Here is a 19354-nt window from a genome sequence, read left to right as displayed (position 1 = left end):
CTACTGCTTAAGACTCAGCTGGATTGGTCCGTTCAGCCAGAAGAAGGGGAGAAAGGTCTCTTGGAAGCAGGCCAGTTCGGTGAACCCACAGATCCTAGTGGCTGTTGCCACATCATAAAAGTTAACTTCCCCACCGGAGCAGTTCACGGACACCCGGATCCTCCTGAGCTCTCCGTCCAGCAGCAGATGAACGCGATGCGGGACGTCGATGACCCTGTACTGCTGCTCCAGCTTGCCCACGGCAAAGACCCCTTCCTTGGTGCACAGGTTGAAGTAGCCCTTCCTCTTCACGGAGCTTCTGGCGACCCCCACGGCCCAATCCCCCTGGCCGATCACCTTGACCTCCCAGAAATGGCGCCCGATGGTGAACTCCTGGCATCCCACCACGCAAGTGTTTTTTTCAAATCTTTTGTGCGAGTTAGGCAGCGTCACCGCCGAGTGTGTCCACTTCACGCTTTGGCGGTCGTGGGACAGGAGGAGTTGGGGGTGATGCGAATTTGCGTCCAAGGTCACGTGGGCTGCCCGGTTGGGGAGTGGGGGAAGAAAAGGAAAGATGGTGAAAATGTCAAGCTAAAGAACAATTTACATCTTGATCGAAGCTGTAACGTTGATAATGCTCAGCATTTACATCACTCGTAAACGGAAAAGAGCGCCATGGCACAGAGTGGTAAGCTGCAGTACTGCAGTCCAAGCTTCACTCATGACCTGAGTTTGATCTTGACAGAATTCGGTTTCAGGTAGCCCGCTCAAGGTTGACTCAGCCTTCCATCCCGAGGTCCGTCAAATGAGTAGCCAGCTTGCTGGGGGTCAAGGGGAGATGACTGGGGAAGGCACTGGCAAACCACCCCGCAAACAAAGTCTGCCTAGGAAACGTCGAGATGTGACGTCACCCCATGGGTCAGGAATGACCCGGTGCTTGCACAGGGGACCTTTACCTTTTTTAACGGAATTTCACTCAAATGCTGATAATCCTTAGAAAATAAGGCTGTGCAAAAGAGGACAGTATTTCTGTTCCCCTGCTGCAGACTGAAGGCTAGAGGTGAAACGGGAGTGTGGCCATCTTGGAAGCGCTCAGCTAAGGGGATGCTTGAACTGGTGACTTCCTGGCAGCTCACGCTTGTAGATAGACACTACATTAATTAAACCAGTTCCATGGCATCCAATATTATTGGCATCCAATATTATGGCATCCAATATTAATCCATGGATGGTTGGGATACTCGTTTTCTTGCCCCACCTTTAAATCGGGTGTCTGTCTGAAACTGCATCTTCAATTAGTAGAATGACCAAGTACACAGGAAACACCCACTCAATCCACATTTTGCTGACTGCTGGGTAAGGCCTTTTAAGCAGGGACGTTTCCCCTGCGGTCACCCCCTCTCCGACTGCTTCGGGGCTTCCTTTTGATTATGATGCCTTTTCAGCCCATCAGAGGTCACCTCACTCTCCCTGCGCATTTCACCCATGTTTTCCAGATGCTGTTTTAACCAAAATGTGGGCAAAATGCGCAGGGAGAGCGAGGCGACCTCTGACGGGCGGAAAAGTTATGCACAATCAAAAGGAAGCCACGGAGAAGACCAAGACGAATGAGAAAAGGCTGAGGAGAGTTGGGAATGTTAGTCTGGAGAAGAGGAGGTTAAGGGGGGGACACGATTGCTCTCTTTAAGTATTTGACGAGCTGTCACTTAGAGGAGGGCAGGGAGCTGTTCCTGTTGGTAACAAAGGATAGGACTCACAATAATGGGTTTAAATTGCAGAGAGGTACTGGCTGGATATTAGGGAGAAAAATTTTGCAGTAAGAGTTGTTTGACAGTGGAATCAGCTACCTAGGGAGGTGGTGAGCTCCCCCTCACTGGCAGTCTTTAAGCAGAGGCTGGACAAGCACTTGTCAGGGATGCTCTAGGCTAGTGGTTCCCAAAGTGGACAGTACCACCTCCTGGGTGTGTGTGATTACCTAGGGGGGCACTAAGAGGCAAGGGGGCAGCAGAGGGGCGTTAGAGGTGGGCCCCTTCAACTGTGTTGTTCACTGATTTACAATAGATCAAGCTATGGCACCATGCTGGCAGATTTGGTGGAAACGATCAGAATTTTTTCCCCAGACTTTGAGGAGCTGGTACCACTGGATCAAGTTCATCAGTTTTGTGGAATAAATTTCAACTGAAAAGTTTCAATTTGACTTTGAATAGATGTGCAATTAATTGTTACTGTTTTGAAATTTTATTGCCATTACCTTCTTTCGTGAGTCATGTAAACCCTTATTTTGAATAATGCTTTTTATAGGATAGGGTAGTGGGTGCTAGTTTGTGGAACCAAGGAGGGGGTGGCCCGGAAAGTTTGGGAACCACTGCTTCTAGGCTGATCCTGCATTAAGCAGGGAGACAGACTGGACGGCCTGTCTGGCCCCTTCCAACTCTATGATATGATCGCCAAACAGCATCACTGGCTTACAGTGAAATACAAGGTAAGGGCCACCTGAAAGGTGTGCCCCCCCCCTTCACATCCCTTCCCTCAGCTTGGTTCTCCCTCCACCCCAGAAACCTACCTCTATTCAGCAAGCAGGCATTTGCCAGAGTCTCTGGAGGAACAAGAACAGGGGTTAAGCACCATGTCAGCAGATACAATCCTAGCCCCATAGCATTGTTAGCTAGATATCTTATGCATTTTGACTGCCATTGCTTTACACTGTAATAATCCGCCTTGAGTGTCAGCGAGAAAAAATAGACAATAATCAACATAAATAAAGCCAAAACAAAGCCATCCACACCCTCATTAACACATTATCTTGATACTTACAGGACAATGATTAGCACATTACCTTTGATACTTTTTGCAGGACAATGACTCAGCTCAAACCCAACCCCCTTTCAGACTATATATTACTCTTCCTACACACTTGACACTGAGAGACACTGTCCTTCAGTGTTACTCCTCTGAAGATGCCTGCCACAGCTGCTGGAGAAACGTCAGGAAAGAAAATACCAAGACCACGGTCACGCAGCCCGGATAACCTACAAGAACCAAAAAAGATTTTTATCTATTCTAAAGTCTAGTGTTCTGTTTAGATTTTAAAAAATCAAGGCTCTCCTAACAACTCGGTTATGGAGAGCTCTGTCCGTATCGGACTGCAGGTTTTGAATAAAAGACCGGAAGAACGATGTCTTGGGAGACATGAAATTTAGACACCACCTTCGGGAGGAAATCCAAACTAGGTCTGAGAACTACTCTGTCTGAATGAAATTTAGTGAATGGTGGATCATGTCTCAAAGCGCTAATATCACTCACCGTATGGGTTAATGTGATAGACACCAAGAAGGCAGTCTTATATGCCAAATATGACAGCTCACAAGTTGCCATGGGTTCAAAGGGGGGGTCTAGTCAACCTGGCTAGCACCAGAGATAGGCTCCACTGAGGAAATGGAGGAGGAGTAGGCGGAAACAAATTGTTCAGGCCCTTCAGAAAACATTTACTGTGAGGATTAGAGAATAAAGAGAAAGAGTCAACACCATAATGGAAGGCCGAGATGGCTGCCAAATGAACTTTAATAGAAAAGTTAGCAAGCCCTCCATTTTTCAACATTAGTAAATATTCAAAGACTTTTTGTAATGGACAAGATTCAGGTGCGAGTCCTGAACTTCCGGTAATGAGCCGATCCCAGCACACGTCCCTTGGGAGAGCTCCCAGGGGAATCCAGGAAATGCTTTGAATTGGTGTGTTTTTTGCACACCAACCCGGTTCTAAACAGTGGACCGGGACGCAGGAATTCCTCTGCAGCCCGAAGAAAGCGGTGTGACTCCCACACTCTCTGAGGGGGCTTTTATAAGCCCCCCAGAGGTGTGGATGTTTGTCCCCGCTGGCATCAAGAGGAGAGTGCATCGCCACAAGCATTTTCCTTGGCATTAGGCTTGGACCTCCATTACTTATAACCATCTTAAGAACTATTTTAATGAAGAAAAACCTCACCCTCCGAAATCTAAGTGAGTAACAAGAATTCTTTTGATCTTACCGGGAATAGAAGGCTGAATTGATTGGCAGAATTAACTGGGAACTCCGTACTCTCCCCCCCACCCATCGTTTAAAAACTTTTCTGCTAAGATAAGTTATCAGATAAAGTAGCAAGGACTCTATCAAGCTGATCTGGGGGGTAGACTAAACAACTGAACTATTTGATAGACGTGGCAAGTACCAATCAGAGTTTGTGATGTTTGAGGGGAAGGGAGAAATAAAACCCTCCCTCCCCTTGGTCACGTTCCCTTTTCCCGGCTGGGAAGGTCCTCCTGCCACGTCTTCAAGATTTATTTTGAAGTGCCGGAAGACCTCTAGGAAGCAATACTATTCTATTGCAAGACGCCTGCCGACAACAGGGAGACGGGAAATATAGAAGCCTATAAGACCAGAAGTGAATCCCCCTGGTGCATCAACTAAAAGGTTTGCCATTCAAAAAACTAAAGAAAGGGGATGATGGAAGGTCCGTGGCTGCATAGTTTCCTGCCGACTTCCTACTTCTTGTTTGCACATCTACCTAGAGTGTCCAAAAACAAACTTGATGGTACTTCAAATTTTAAAACTTACTTTTTAGCTCTCTTTTGAGGATTTCCTACGGAATTTTTTAGCGACTGGGCTCAACACAAACTATTAACCTACCCATATTCTGGAAAAATTTTAAGACTTGCCAAAATTGTCGAAATAAAACATCAACCATCAGTGCATACAGTAATACCTGCAACATCTAAATCCTAAGAACCCTTGCAAGAAGTAAATATGGAGAAAAGAATTCAAGACATGTTTGCTAAGCAAAATGAGATAATCATAAAACAGTATGAACAGCTGTCAAAACAGATGTCAAAGCAGATGGATCAAATTACCATTATGATGAATGCCTTCAATGCTTCTACTTAAAAAATGAATGAGAAAGACCTTGAAGATCCTAAAGAAGAACCTTTCCTTGTCAAGAGTGCCCTAGAACAGAAGAATTCACCAGAGGAGGTGGAAAACTTCAAAAAACAAATCCAGCTGATAACAATGGAATTGAATGTGTCTCAATTTGATTTTGATTTTTTCAACCTGTTTGATGAACTGTTTAATATTTGCTTGGAGGATTTAACGAGTAGAAAAACCAGAGTTGCCAGAATCTTTTTCCTTGAATTTGGGATGGAATAGAATGCAACGTGGATTTACAATGAAGACCATCGATTTGTTGAAGAGGATTCACCAACAACCTCCAAGGACGTTCTATGACGCTTACTGTTGATGGCGAAAGGAAGGAAACGCTGGAAATTCCGGGCACAGGGATAAATGGTCTTCATGGGGTTTTTTTTGGTGATATTAAAAGGAACTGGTCAAAAGGACTGGCTTAAATGGAAATAGAACCATATATGATACTGATTTATCAGAACTATAACACCATTGAAACTATATATGATATTGGATTACTAGAATTATATTTTGAAATGAATGCTAGGGATATATGAAAGATTTATAAAACATTTAATTTTTAATAGAAAAGGAGGGAGAAGTAGGAGAACTCAATATTTTTCTCTTTTTTGAATATATACAAATATTTAATGACTCCTTTATTTTTATTTTGGAAAAATTTAATCCTTAATGGGACCATTTACTAATCCCTTATTTTTACCTTTTAATTTTTGATCAGTACTGATTTAATACTTTTAGATAGGATAAGAATATGTTTATTAAAATACTACTGGGATTAGTTCCATTAGCAAAAGAATATACAATTTATTTTAAGATGGAAGAGGGTGAGGGGGAAGTCATATTATTGTTGAATTGTATTAATATGTGTTTTTTATTATTACTGTTATCAATCTTATAGTACTGGATACTGTCATATACGATGTTATAATTGAAAAAATAAAAATTATTTTTTTAAAAAAGATTCAGGTGCGAGTCCTAAAGAGCTAGTCCAAGTAGCAAATCTTTTCCATTTGGAATTGTACGAGGCTCTAGTAGTGTTTTGGAGCCACCAGTAAAACATCAGCAACCTCAGATGACCAAATATTCAAGGCGTTATCCACCATGCTGCTAGGCGTAGGGTTACTGTATCGTGGTAGTAAACATGACCTATCGCCAGTAGATCTGCTACTTGTGGGAACAGTCTGAACTGACCCTTGGAGAGAGACCATAATATGGGAAACCATGGCCTCTTGGGCCAATAAGGATGGCATGTGTCCCTTCTTGGCTAGCAGGGGAAAGGACGGTAAGGCATAAAAGAGACAGCCTTACCAGGTGAGCTGGAATGCATTCCCTAGGCATCCTGGGTCCCTGGCAGCTCTTGCACAAAAAGAGGCACATTTTGCATTTTGATTGGATGCAAACAGGTCTAAAGAGGGGAGCCCCCACTCTTCGAAGATTTGATAAAGGAGGTCCTCCCTGATGGACCCTTCATGAATCTCTGAGTTCTCCCTGCTCAGGGCATCTGCAGTGACATTGTCGCATCCTGCTATGTGTACGGCCGAGAATGTGACCTGATGTGCTACGGCCCACTCCCACACTAAGCACGCCTCCCTGCATAAGGCTCATGACCCTGTGCTTCCTTATTTGTTTAAATAAAATTTTGCTGCCATGTTGTCTGTTGCAATGAGTACCCTGGATCCTGAGATGCCTGCGAAAGAAGCAAGGGCATGTTGGATCGCCCACATTTCAAGCACATTAATATGTAAACTACAGTCTGATTGGGACCAGGTTCCCTTTACTGTGGTCTCCCCACAATGAGCCACCCCCATCCCTCGAGGGACGCATCATTATAGATCTGGTATTTGTGTTGGTGCACCCAAATGAGATTCCCTTGGTGAAATTGTCCTCTATGGACCACCACTTTAAGGATGACACCACAGTTCTAGGGATAGACAGTTTTCTCCATTGAGAATCAACAATTACAGTAAAGTTTTTCACAGTCAGAGTTCATTGGTTCTTGTAGGTTATCCGGGCTGTGTGACCGTGGTCTTGGCATTTTCTTTCCTGATGTTTCGCCAGCATCTGTGGCAGGCATCTTCAGAGGAGTAACACTGAAGGACAGTGTCTCTCAGTGTCGAGTGTGTAGGAAGAGTAATATATAGTCAGAAAGGGGTTGGGTTTGAGCTGAATCATTACCCTTGATACTTTTTGCAGGACAATGTGCTAATCATTGTCCTGTATCAAGATAATGTGCTAATGAGGGTGTGGTATGTTAATATGGAAGCATTGTATCCTGAAGTGATCTGTTAATGTGTGAAATCCAAAGCTAATCTGCATGGCTATTGTGGACTGTAGTCTTTGTTAGCCTGGAGGTTTTCAGGACAGGAAGCCAAGCCTTATTCATTCTTAAACTCTCTTCTTTTCTGTTAAAGTTGTGCTGATGTTTATGAATTTCAATGGCTTCTCTGTGTAATCTGACAAAATAGTTGGTAGAATTGTCCAGTCTTTCAGTGTCTCGGAATAAGACCGTGTGTCCTGTTTGTGTCAGTCCATGTTCAGCCACTGCTGATTTCTCAGGTTGGCCAAGTCTGCAGTATCTTTCATGTTCTTTTATCCTTGTTTGTATGCTGCGTTTTGTGGTCCCGATGTAAACTTGTCCATAGCTGCAAGGTATACGATATACTCCTGCAGAGGTGAGGGGGTCTCTTTTGTCTTTTGCTGATCGTAGCATCTGTTGTATTTTCTTGATGGGTTTAAACACTGTTTGTAGGTTATGTTTTTTCAAAAGTTTCTCCATCCTATCAGTGACTCCTTTAATAAATGGCAAGAATACCTTTCCTATGGGAGACTGTTTTTCCTGAGTTTTCTGATTTTTGTTTGGTTTAATGGCCCTTTTGATTTCATTTCTGGAATAGCCGTGTCACAGTCTCTGATATAATCATGGTATTTTGTGAACATGTGCAGAATTAATTCCATGTAATTCCATATAGAGCTAGTACACATCATGCAAACTGAGGTGGAAGCGAAGTGGATTCCAATTCCCTCTCAAAGTCAATGTCGTCTTCCAGTTCTGCAGGTAAGTCATGTGCTGAGGAGTGAAGAGGATCGGCTGTGGATGATTCTTTTGTTAATGGTTTGGAAGGTAGGTAGTCATAACTTTCATTCTGCGGCAGTCCTGTGGACAACATTCCCAAGAATGCGGATGACCACAGCAGGTATGACCCAATCGGCAGTCCCTGAAATGGGCGCGATAAGTCATGGCATCGTCCAGCATCAGCAGGACTTCAATAATGTCCTCGTCCGAGGAAGCGGATAAGTAGATGTCCCCCATCGACGGCAAAAGAGACCGGCGACGCTTGGTAAGATGTTCCTTCGCATGACGTGGAGAGATGTGTCGAGGAGAAGCAGAGGCACGACGTCGAGAAGTGCCCTGGCGTGGAGACCCAGGGGAATCCTGACATCTAGGTGAGGGCGAACGGTGGCGTCTCTGATGTTTAGGAGACCTGGACAGTTGTCGCCCTCTAGGGGGTGGAGGCGATGCCGAGGTCGAATGATACCAAGTCCCTTCTGGAGGAAGTGGCTCAGACCTGTTCTTTGGAGCAGAAGGCTATTTCTCTGCCCATTCATCATTTGAAGTCGAGATATGTTTTGACTTCTTTTTAGCTGGAGGTTCCGAAGCCGCCCTCTTCTGTGAGGGAGCTGGACCTTCAACGGCCTTTGATGCCAAAGTTGGGACTGAGAAAATGGAAGGAGAGCGATCCTTTTTTGTCTGGTCTCCCAGAGGGTTTAGGACCTTTAATGGGTTTTCCAAGAGTGCCGCCTTTAATCTTGACGTGCACTCTTGCCTCGCCTTGGGAGTGAACAACAAACAGGCCTTATAAGATGCGGGGGCGTGGCCTTCTCCGGGACAAAGGAGGCATTCGGAGTGTTTGTCGTTCTGAGCCATCTTAGTTCCAAATTTCCCACATTTCTTGAATAAGGCCATAATGTTCTTCGTAGTTCCGAAAAACCACACCACTATTTTGAATAAAATCTAAAACAATTTTCTTCCCTCAGGAATCTACAAAGCTCGCAAAAAGACGTCCTCAGTCCACGGCGGCAGAAAGAGAACTAAGGGAGGAGAGCAACCCCACCCCTCATCATGTGTCCATTTGGCCGGGAAGAGCCGTTGGCTCGGGCCGTGACAGAGGGGAGGGGGGCTGCGAGCTCCTAAAACAGACCTTTCCAGAAGCTTGTCAGAAAGATCCGTGGGTGGCCTGCGCAGTACCCATGTGGGACTGCACAGAGGCCACGACGATGAAGTAATGTTGCCTTATGTAAATTCTCCTAAGCCGCCCCCCCCTTCAGCTGGTCCTGCCCGTCTTATGAGGAAGTCGCCTACCAACAACCACCACTTTCTGCTTCAGATAAATTGCCAGTGTAAAAAAAAGGTTCTTTACCTGTGAAGTACTTGGCAAAGCCCCACGCCACAGCTTTGGTTTCCAACAGTTCCCAAAAACCCCACTTCAGTTCCAACGAGATGCCTTTTAGGGTCGGAAACCTTATTCTCCTCCAACACCTGGCAGGAAAGACAGCGGACACATCAAGCGATGGGGAGGGGCCGTAGCTTGGTGGCACAGCCTCTGCTTGGCATGCAGGAGGCCCCAAGTTCGATGCCCAGCAACTCCAGCTAAAAAGGACCAGGTAGTGAAAGACCTCAGCCTGACATCCCAGAGACCTGCTGCTGGTCTAAGTAGACAATACTGACCTTGATGGACTGATGGCTTAATTCAGTATAAGGCTGCATCAGGGTGTTCAACGCAGACCTCCCAGAAGTAAAGAAAAGGGAATAAGTGATACTGTAACTGAGTCGGTGGGGGGGAAGAGGGCACACTCACATTTGTTTTATCACCAGAAAGCTGGCTGTATGCAGGGCTGGAGGAAATTGTGTTTCTCCAGAAGAGATTTCGTACCCTTCCCCCCCACACCTCCCGCCTGGTTACAGCATGAACTCGCATAGTGAATGCCAGACTGTAACCAATGTTGTGACATTGGGCTCTTGAACATTGTTACAGGCTCTTAGTTTTTCCCCAGGGAAAGGGAATTTCAGAGGACAGGAGTGCCTTTTCCATGAAAGCATGAACACATGAGGCTACTTTGTACCAGCTCTTGTCTCATGGTTCATTGAATGCACGTACAACCTGCATGTATGCTTGTACACCTGCTTGTAAAAAAGAGTACATAGAATGCAGATGGGTTCCCTGTAACTTGCAAACAAGGCTACTAATCAAGCCATCAGTCCATCAAGGTCAGTATTGCCTATTCAGAGTGGCAGTAGCTCTCCAGGGTCTCAGGCTGAGGTCTTTTACATCACCTGCTACCTGGTCCTTTTAACTGGGGATGCCGGAGATCGAACCTGGGGCCTTCCGGATGCCAAGCAGATGCTCTAATGCAGAGCAGTGGCCTCTCCCCGTTTATCCACAACACTGCCCGTAGCACACAAGCATACTGTCCAAGGGTTCATTGAACCTTCAGCTTTTCCCTGCAGAGAATCTCTACCTGGTCTTCTGCTAGTTCTTTTCCTGACCACTACAATGGCCAACACCTATTTCTCCCACCCTTTCTCCAAAGAACTTCTCCCCCCCACCCCCGGCTTTTTATCTTCACAACAACACTGAGTAGTTTTGGCTGAGAGAGAATGATCGTTCAAGAACAGAGCTTTAATGGCTGGATGGGGATTTTAATCAGATCTTCCAGATCATAACACAGTATCCTAACCACAACCTTTGACTCAAAAGGTTTATACCCTGGAAAATTGTGTTGTCTCTAAGGTGCCACTGGAATTTTGTTCTACTACAGCAGGATTCTCCAGCATAGCGCCCACAGACACTTTTCCTGGGCCTGCCCTGTGCTTTTGGGAAGCTGGTATGGCTACAAGGGGCTTTTGCCCAACAGTGTTTTTGATTGGCTGTGCAGATTTTTAAGAAGCTGCTCTGGCAGCAGATGCCACTACAGCACAAGCACGGCTGAAGATAAGCACTGCATTTGCAAGAAACAATATGTTCATTTTAAACAGCATCCTATTTAAATAGCGCTTCTGCCTGAAATGTTGAAGAGTTACTATGAGAGTTAGGCATGACCTAACTCCCTGAGATTTTGCGGCTGGCTCCACTTCTTGTGGAAGCCATTTTGTGGTTACCCCCACCAGGCAGTACCAGAATTCCAAAGGTGCCCATAGGTTCAAAAAATGTTGGGGACCTTCGTACTACTAACACAATTAACCCACCTGAAAATAACCACTACATTCTTCTCGAACAGCAATCTTTGTTTAGTCTGATTTTGTGATGTCTCCAAAACTACTTACCAAACTGTAAGCCTCTGGAATTTAAACAATTGTTTAAAATCAGATTTCCACAGATTCTGCAGTCCACTTCCATTTTACATCAATGCAGCCCAACCTATCACTCCACTATTAAGGATTTGTATTTGTTCTGGGGTCCTTACCTGTCAAAGCTCTTCCAGGGATCCTGAAGAAAAAGAACAGAAAAAGAAAACTCATTCCAGAAACACTTTACTGTGCAATCCTAAAAAAAGTTTTGCTCGTCTAAGCCCACTGAGAGTCAGCGTGGTGTAGTGGTTAAGAGCAGTGGTTAGGAGCGGTGGACTCTAATCTGGAGAACTGGGTTTGATTCCCTACTCCTCCACATGAGCAGCAGACGTTAATCTGGTGAACCGGGTTGGTTTCCCCACTCCTACACATGAAGCCTGCTGGGTGACCTTGGGCTAGTCACAGTTCTTTTAGAGCTCTCTCAGCCTCACCTGCCTCACAAGGTGTCCATTGTGGGGAGGGGAAGGGAATTATAAACCGGTTTGATTCTTCCTTAAGTGGTAGAAAAAGTCGGCATATAAAAACCAACTCTTCAAGAGCTTTAGGAGAGTGTAGTGCCTGGCGAAGGCTGTACTGCCAGCTCAGACCAAACACAGAAAGAGAGACCAACTGCGTCTCATTTGTGAAAGTCGAATTCATCTCATGGATGATCATTTCAACCCTGGATTGCCTCGACAAATGCTGCATAGTTGCCTGCCCTCTTTGTCCCGCAGCAACAACGGTGGTGCCAAAAAAACAAACCAGAATTATGCCACTATGTCCACATGTGTGTATCCTGCAAAACCACTGAAGTACTAACTGTACAGAAACTTCATACTGTGGTTTCAGATAATAGTTTGGTGTGTCCCAGGGGTCCACAACAGGGTCCACAACAGTATTTTGCCAGTAGGAGAAAACTTTTCAAATATAAATAAAGTGGAAATATACAAAAATAAACATTTTCCATCTTACTGTAAGTTTGGTTTCATTTTGAAAAATAAAATTATTTGGCAGTTTATTATCGTTTATATTTTGAATTACGTATATAGGGGGGCACCAGAATCTTTTAAGAGCTTAGGGCCTCTAAAGGTCTTGATCCAGCCCAGTGAACAAACTTAATTGGGAAGCATGATAAGGCGAGAATAGCAGCAAAAAAAAAAAAAAAAAAAACCAGGGCCCGGCTATATTGACATAAAAGTCTAAAAACAGCTCATGGCGCTTTCTCCCAAGTGTCTTCTTCCCCCAGGGCCTCTCCCCTTGCCCCAGGTGATCATCCTCTTAGCAGCCACAGATGTACTTAGAATCATAGAACCATAGAGTTGGAAGGGACCACCAGGGTCATCTAGTCCAACCCCCTGCACAATGCAGGAAATGCACACCTCCCCCCCACGCCCCCAGTGACCCCCTACTCCATGCCCAGAAGATGGCCAAGATGACCTCCCTCTCACCATCTGCTTAAGGTCATAGAATCAGCATTGCTGATAGATTGCCATCTAACCTTGACGACCACCCTCCTTTAATTCGGGGTACAGGTGGTTAACTAAGGAGGCAGAAGTCAAGTTTGGTCCCAGCTTTCTTCAGGAATAAATCCCTCCATCCCCAGGGGCAGAAAAATATCCCACAATCTCACCTGCAGGAACTCATGTGCCGGTTGCGAAGCCTTCTTCTGCAGCAGCCGGATGTTGTTCTCTAGAGAGCAGATCTCCAGAGAGAGATGGGCCAAGTCTTTGTCCCTTTTCTTGCCCACCTGCTTGGGCACAGGCTCTACGAGCGCCAGCAGGTAGTTCTCTTGGTGTATCAGGAATTCATGCAATTGCTTGAACCCAGCCGTTATCGCTTGGTTCTCTGAATAAGTGTTTCTCTACAGTAAGTAAATGGAAAGAAAAACCACAGATCAGAGCGTGAAGGAGTCCGTCCGGATGCACAATATTAAAATACATTCCCTGCATATTTAGGGGGAGGGGGGAAGGAACTCTGAACGTTCAAAACATCTTCTCTTACATTCACAGTAAGAATCACAACAGCCCTTCAAGGTAGGACAGTATCATCACCACAGGGCAGATAGGGAATTGTGACTGAGAAAACTGCTTGCTTAAGGCCACCCAAGCAAGCTTGAAACAGGTGTTGCTTCCTCATGGTGACAACTCTCAGTGCAGCTCTCAATGCTGCGAATGGAGAGGCACTCAAAGAGCATTTACCCAGCAATTTTCCGCAAGTTTGCTCAACCTCCGCCTTCTTGCCATGACCAACATTCCCCCAGGACCACCTGAGGGCTTTTTAAAATCAATAACTTGCGCCAGCGGAATTGTCTCCACAGCTGAAAGACTTGTTCAAGTATGCTACTACTGTGGCAAGAGTAATTCTTGCAAAAAGATGGAAACGACCATCCCTCCCAGATGCGAAAGAATGGAAGGACAAACTAATGGAGTATGCAATCATGGCCAAAATGACCCATATGATGAACTGACGATGATGTGACTTACGATCAATTTAACGATAAATGGAAACTGTTCTATAGATATGTTAAGGCTGAAGGTTAATCGAAATAACATTAAAAATTAAACATTATATAATCACAAGGTAGCTTCTTAGTGCAGAGTAGAAAATTGTTTGGATAGTTATAAAATATGTAGGATGTTTATTCCTTGAACGCATTTATATTTGCCTGGATAATAGCGAAAACAAAAGTTACAAAAGTTAATAGTCTGCTTGATTAATTTTTTAACATGAAGTGTTTATGTTGTTGTTCTTTTTTCAGACGGATACCCTTTTATGTTTATTCATCCCTTTTTCCTTATGTACCCATAATATAAAACAAATAAAACATTTTAAACAACTCATAACTTAAAAACATTATGACACAACTGCAATCTTCCATCATGGGTGGCATGAGCAAAAACAGCAGCTGCAGGGGCTGAGGCTAGAAAAATGGCATTGATGTGGGCAAGAGCATCAGTAATGTGCACCTTCCAACACACTATGCAAAGTTGCTTTGACTCATTTTTCCAAGAAGACTGGAGCAAACCAGGTTGGGGAAAGAGTGCGGCAGAGGGAGGAACTTGGAAAGAGGATGAAGTAATGTCCTAAAAACACGCTCTGGTTTGGACACCAAACTAGAACAAACCCTCTGTGTGGAAGCAACTTGGTAAAGAGCTTAAGACTATTTAAAGAAGGCTCACCAATATATTATGCGCCCTCCTTCTGCTTTCCTCTCTGGTAAACAGAAGTTTATTTAAAAAATAGTTTTCCAAACCTGCAGAACCTGTTTAACTCGAGGTGACCGTGAAACCAAGAAAACCCAGATGCACGCGGCCTGGGCGATAATGCCCTGCTCCAGTAATTTTCAACTCTCACAGTTGCCCCCCCCCCACTCTCCCTTCCTCGACATCTTTAAGTTGGTTTTTTATATGCCAACTTTCTCTACCACTTAAGGGAGACTCAAACCAGCTTATAATCACCTTCCCTTCCCCTCCCCACGACAGACCCTGTGAAGTAGGTGGGGCTGAGAGAGGTCGACGAGAGCTGTGACTAGCCCAAGGTCACCCAGCTGGCTTTGTGTGTAGGAGAGGGGAAACAAATCCAGTTCACCAGATTAGTGTCCGCCGCTCATGCGGAGGAGTGGGGAATCAAACCCGGTTCTCCAGATCCGACTCCACTGCTCCAAACCACTGCTCTTAACCATTACACCATGCTGGCTCTTCTGCATTTGACAGCCAATTACATGAGGCAGTAGGCTGCACCTGCGTACACACCACCAAGAAGAAAGGGGAACGGCAAAAGGAATCCCATCTCTCCTCGGTTCTGGTCAAACCTCTGTCTGCTCTCTAGTGCGAAATCCTAACAGGATTGCTAGAAGATATTCATCTCTAAATGTTGCTCCTGGTTCCCTTGTGGCTCTCCCCGCCCCCCCCCCCCAAAGTTCATTCAGTTCCCAGAAACGATCAGCACCCACCAGCAGCTGATCACCCCACTCTGCAACGTTGACTTTCAGCTTCACAATCTCAGCCCTCTCCTTCTTTAGCACCTCAATATAGCTAAAAAAGCAATCCTGGAAAGAGAAAAAAAAGAATCTACATTTTAGAAAGCCAATACCACAGTCAAGCAGTTCAAGTCAGTATGCAAAAGTGAACGCTTAAACACATGAAGCTGCCTTACACTGAATCAGACCCTTGGTCCATCAAAGTCAGTATTGTCTACTCAGACCGGCAGCAGGTCTCAGGCAGAGGTCTTTCACATCACCTACTTGCCTAGTTTCTTTAACTGGAGTCCCTTTAACTGGAGATGAATCCCAGGATTGAACCTGGGACCTTCTGCATGCCAAGCAGATGCTCTACCACTGAGCCACAGCCCCTCCCCTAAGCTCTCCAGGGTCTCAGGCAGAGGTCTTTCACATCACCTACTTGCCTAGTCCCTTTAACTGGAGATGCTGGGAATTGAACCTGGAACCTTCGACATGCCAAGCTGATGCTCTACCACAGAGCCACGGCCCCTCTCCCCTACTCCTACCTTGTACATCCGGGCAGCTTCCTCCACAGGAGCCTGGCAGTGATCTCTGTGCTGCTCGGATCCTGCACATGCCTGGCAGAAGATGACTTCGTCATCCTTACAGAAGACCGCTCGGGAGGGCTCCGGGTGCGCCGCACAGACCTTCACCCACGCCCCTTCGTCCCTCCCCTGGCTACTCAGCTGCTTGACGATCTGAACCATGTTCGCCAGCGGGGTGTTTAGGCGGCAGTTGCTTCTCTCTACGGCGGCTCTGCACTGGGGGCAGGCAGTGTTGTCAGGAAACTCCTTCCAGCACTCAGAAATGCAGGCCAGGCAAAAATTGTGCCCACAGTCCAGGATGATCGGCTTGACGTAGTATTCCCAGCATATGGGGCAAACGGCTTCTCCCTGAAGACTCTCCCTGGGACTGCTGCTAGCCATTATTTGTTTTTAAAAAGACTTATTACTTTACACAGTTCAAACTGTTCTTGATGTGGAGAAGTTAAGGTGAATTTCTTTTCTCTGGAACGGCCTGAAAGGAATAACTTCCAGTCTTGGGGGGAGAGAAGGGGGGAGAGGTAAAGTTAGCAATCTGCTGAAGCCTCAAAACAACTTCCAAAACACTCAGAATTCCCAGTGATATCATATAAGACTAGGGTTGGCATTATAAAGGGGCACAGGCAGAGCTTAGGGGTGGGATTTGGTGTTAGCTTTAAATGCCTAGGCGCCAGAACAAGCCAATACAGCTTACAAGTGCCATGAAGTCCAAGTTACGTGCATCAATAGGGTTGCCAGCTCTGTGCTGGGGAATACCTGGAGATTTTTGGGGGGACAGAGCCTGAGGAGAGTGGGGTTTGGGGAGGGGACGGACTTCAATGCCATAGGGTCCAATTGCCAAAGCAGCCATTTTCTCCAGGTGAACTGATCTTTATTGCCTGGAGATCAGTTGTAACAGCAGATCTCCAGCTAGTACCTTAGGTTTGCCAGGTCCCACTTTGCCACCGGCGAGAACTTTTTGGGGCGGAGACTGAGGAGGGTCGGGTTTGGGGAGGGGAGGGACTTCAATGCCATAGAGCCCAATGGCCAAAGCAGCCATTTTCTCCAGGGGAACTGATCGCTATCGGCTGGAGATCGGTTGTAATAGCTGGTGATCATCAGCTAGCACCTGGAGGTTGGCAACCCTGTGAATCAAGTAATCACTAGCTTGTAACTGAAAGTCCGCACGTGCTCTGATCTACTTTATTATTGTTTCCAGGCTTAGGCATTATCAGAAATAAGAAGGCTGCTCTGCCAGAAGTCCTGGGAACACATAGGCAGGTTCCACCTTGGAGCAGGGAAGAAAAAGAAAAGCTGCCCGAGCTTGTGCAAGCAGCAATCAAGATATAGAAAGACAAGGACAGCATCTGGACACCCTGTCCCTGCACGGCAGGCACCAGCCCTCCCCACCCACTTCTTTATCATTGCAAAAACACCAACACAACAAGAACTTTGCTATGCTCAAACCCCAACCCCCCCTCCAAGCCAGGCAATTTCCCCTGCTCCAATAGTTGAGCCACAGCTAGAGGTGCCAGGTCCCTCTTCGCCACTGGTGGGAGGTTTTTGGGGTGCAGCCTAAGGAGGGGAGGGGTTTGGGGAGGAGAGGGACTTCAATGCCACAGAGTCCAATTGCCAGAGCGGCCATTTCTCCATCCACCACCTGGAGGTTGGCAAGCCTAGCCACACAGCTCATAGCTAGAGTTGCCAGCCTCCAGGTGGGGATGGATTAGGGCTGTCAACCTCCAGGTACTAGCTGGAGATCTCCTGCTATTACAACTGATCCCCAGCCGATAGAGATCAGATCACCTGGAGAAAATGGCGGCTTTGGCAATTGGACTCTATGGCATTGAAGTCCCTCCCCTCCCCAAACCCCACCCTCCTCAGGCTCCACCCCAAAAACCTCCTGCAAGTGACAAAGAGGGAACTAGCAACCCTGGGATGGATCCAGCTCATGGGCCTTATGTTTGACACCCCTGCTCTATAGCATACCATAGAGCAGTGATGGCGAACCTTTTAGAGACCAAGTGCCCAAACTGCAACCCAAAACCCACTTATTTATTGCAAAGTGCCAATATGGTAATTTAACCTGAATACTGAGGTTTTAGTTTAGAAAAAACAACTCATACATTAACATTTGCAACTCTCTAGATGTGCTGGGGCGACGGCGCGCATGCCCACAGAGAGGGCTCTGCATGCCCCCTCTGGCACGTGTGCCATAGGTTCGCCACCACTGCCATAGAGTCTAGGAGAAATGAAAGTCCCTCTCCAGGTACTGCCCCCAAACTGCCAGGAATATCCCAAGCCAGAGTTGGCAACCGTACTCACAGCTGAACTTTAGTTCACCTGTTTAAGAAAAAGAGACCCTGCTAAAATGAAAGGGGAATGCCAGAGTTTAGCACCACCATTTTGAAGGCGGCATTCAGCTTCAACACACACACACCCCAACTTGCTGCTGGCAGTCATTTCACACAAAGGGTCTGCCTTAGGGTTGCCAGGTCCCTCTTTGCCACCGGCAGGAGGTTTTGGGGGCAGAGCCTGAGGGGAGGGTTTGGGGGGGGAGTTCAGTGCCATGGAGTCCAATGGCCAAAGCGGCCATTTTCTCTAGGGATACCAATCTCTATTGGCTGGAGACCAGTTGAAATAGCAGGAAATCACCAGCTAGTACCTGGCAGTTGGAAACCCTAGTCTGCCTGCAGCTACCGCACGGCTCTCCCTTTCAGTCACAGCAAAGGTGGAGGGGGTTCACTCCAGCTTAAACGGAAAAATCCCCAGTAGTCCCACAAAGCTGTCAGCCTATGAGAGAGCCCCCCCCCCAACAAAGCAGGGGCACGTCATGCTCCACCAAGACCCCCCAAAAAAAATCCTCCCCGACCCCGTGGAAGTAGCCATGAAAAATACCTTGGCTACCAACCAACCCCCCCTCCCCACCACGGAACAACTAGGGTTACCAACCCCAAGTTGGGAAATTCTTAGAGATATAGGGGGTTACCACACACTTGTATTCCCAGCGATGTATTAAGTTTGAAAATGTTATTAAAAAATACTGTTCGCACTTTCTACGTATTCCCAGCGATGTATTAAGAGTTTGAAAACGTTATAAAAAAATACTGTTCGCACTTTGTTTGGCCCCTTTAGCTGCGAAGACGTCTTCCAACCATTTATAAGCCGTGGTATCCAAAAACCCTTTTAAAGCGATGTTTTTTACAACATTTTCAAACTCTTAATACATCGCGGGGAATACAAAGTGCGGAAACCCCCTGAGGGCTGGAGCTTGGGAAAGATAGGACGAGGGAAAGGAAGATCGTCTTTAAAAGGGACGCAAAGGATCTGAAGGAGAAAGGTCGCGTCCACAAGACCCAAGGTGAATTGGGCCTTTTTGTTTGTCTGCCACAAGCCCAAATATTTGAATTAAAGCCACGGTTAACATGTTTCAGGCCGAACGCCCTTTCAAACTCAAACATGTATTGTTTTTAGAGGCACTCCATGTGTGTCAACCAGATGGCCCCAATAGTTAATCATCACGCATCCTTTAAGTAGACATAATATCATTTCCCTTGGTTGAAGCAAACACAGGC

General features: G+C 46.2%; 1 protein-coding gene across 1 annotated transcript; it reads right to left on the bottom strand.

Annotated features, from left to right (window-relative positions):
* Window positions 1-16184, bottom strand: LOC130473200 (E3 ubiquitin-protein ligase TRIM7-like). Its single transcript, XM_056844730.1, has 7 exons — window positions 15765-16184; window positions 15211-15306; window positions 12889-13119; window positions 11396-11418; window positions 8135-8373; window positions 2543-2575; window positions 1-518 (listed from the first exon to the last, which is right to left on the bottom strand). The coding sequence occupies exons 1-7, from the start codon at window positions 16182-16184 to the stop codon at window positions 1-3; spliced, it is 1560 nt and encodes a 519-aa protein (XP_056700708.1).
* Between the last annotated feature and the right edge of the window lie 3170 nt (window positions 16185-19354).

The sequence above is a fragment of the Euleptes europaea genome, chromosome 1, assembly GCF_029931775.1.
Source record: "Euleptes europaea isolate rEulEur1 chromosome 1, rEulEur1.hap1, whole genome shotgun sequence".
Lineage (NCBI taxonomy): Eukaryota > Metazoa > Chordata > Lepidosauria > Squamata > Sphaerodactylidae > Euleptes > Euleptes europaea.
The sequence above is the reverse complement of the archived record's forward strand: the minus strand, read 5'-3'. Positions and strand labels throughout refer to the sequence as shown.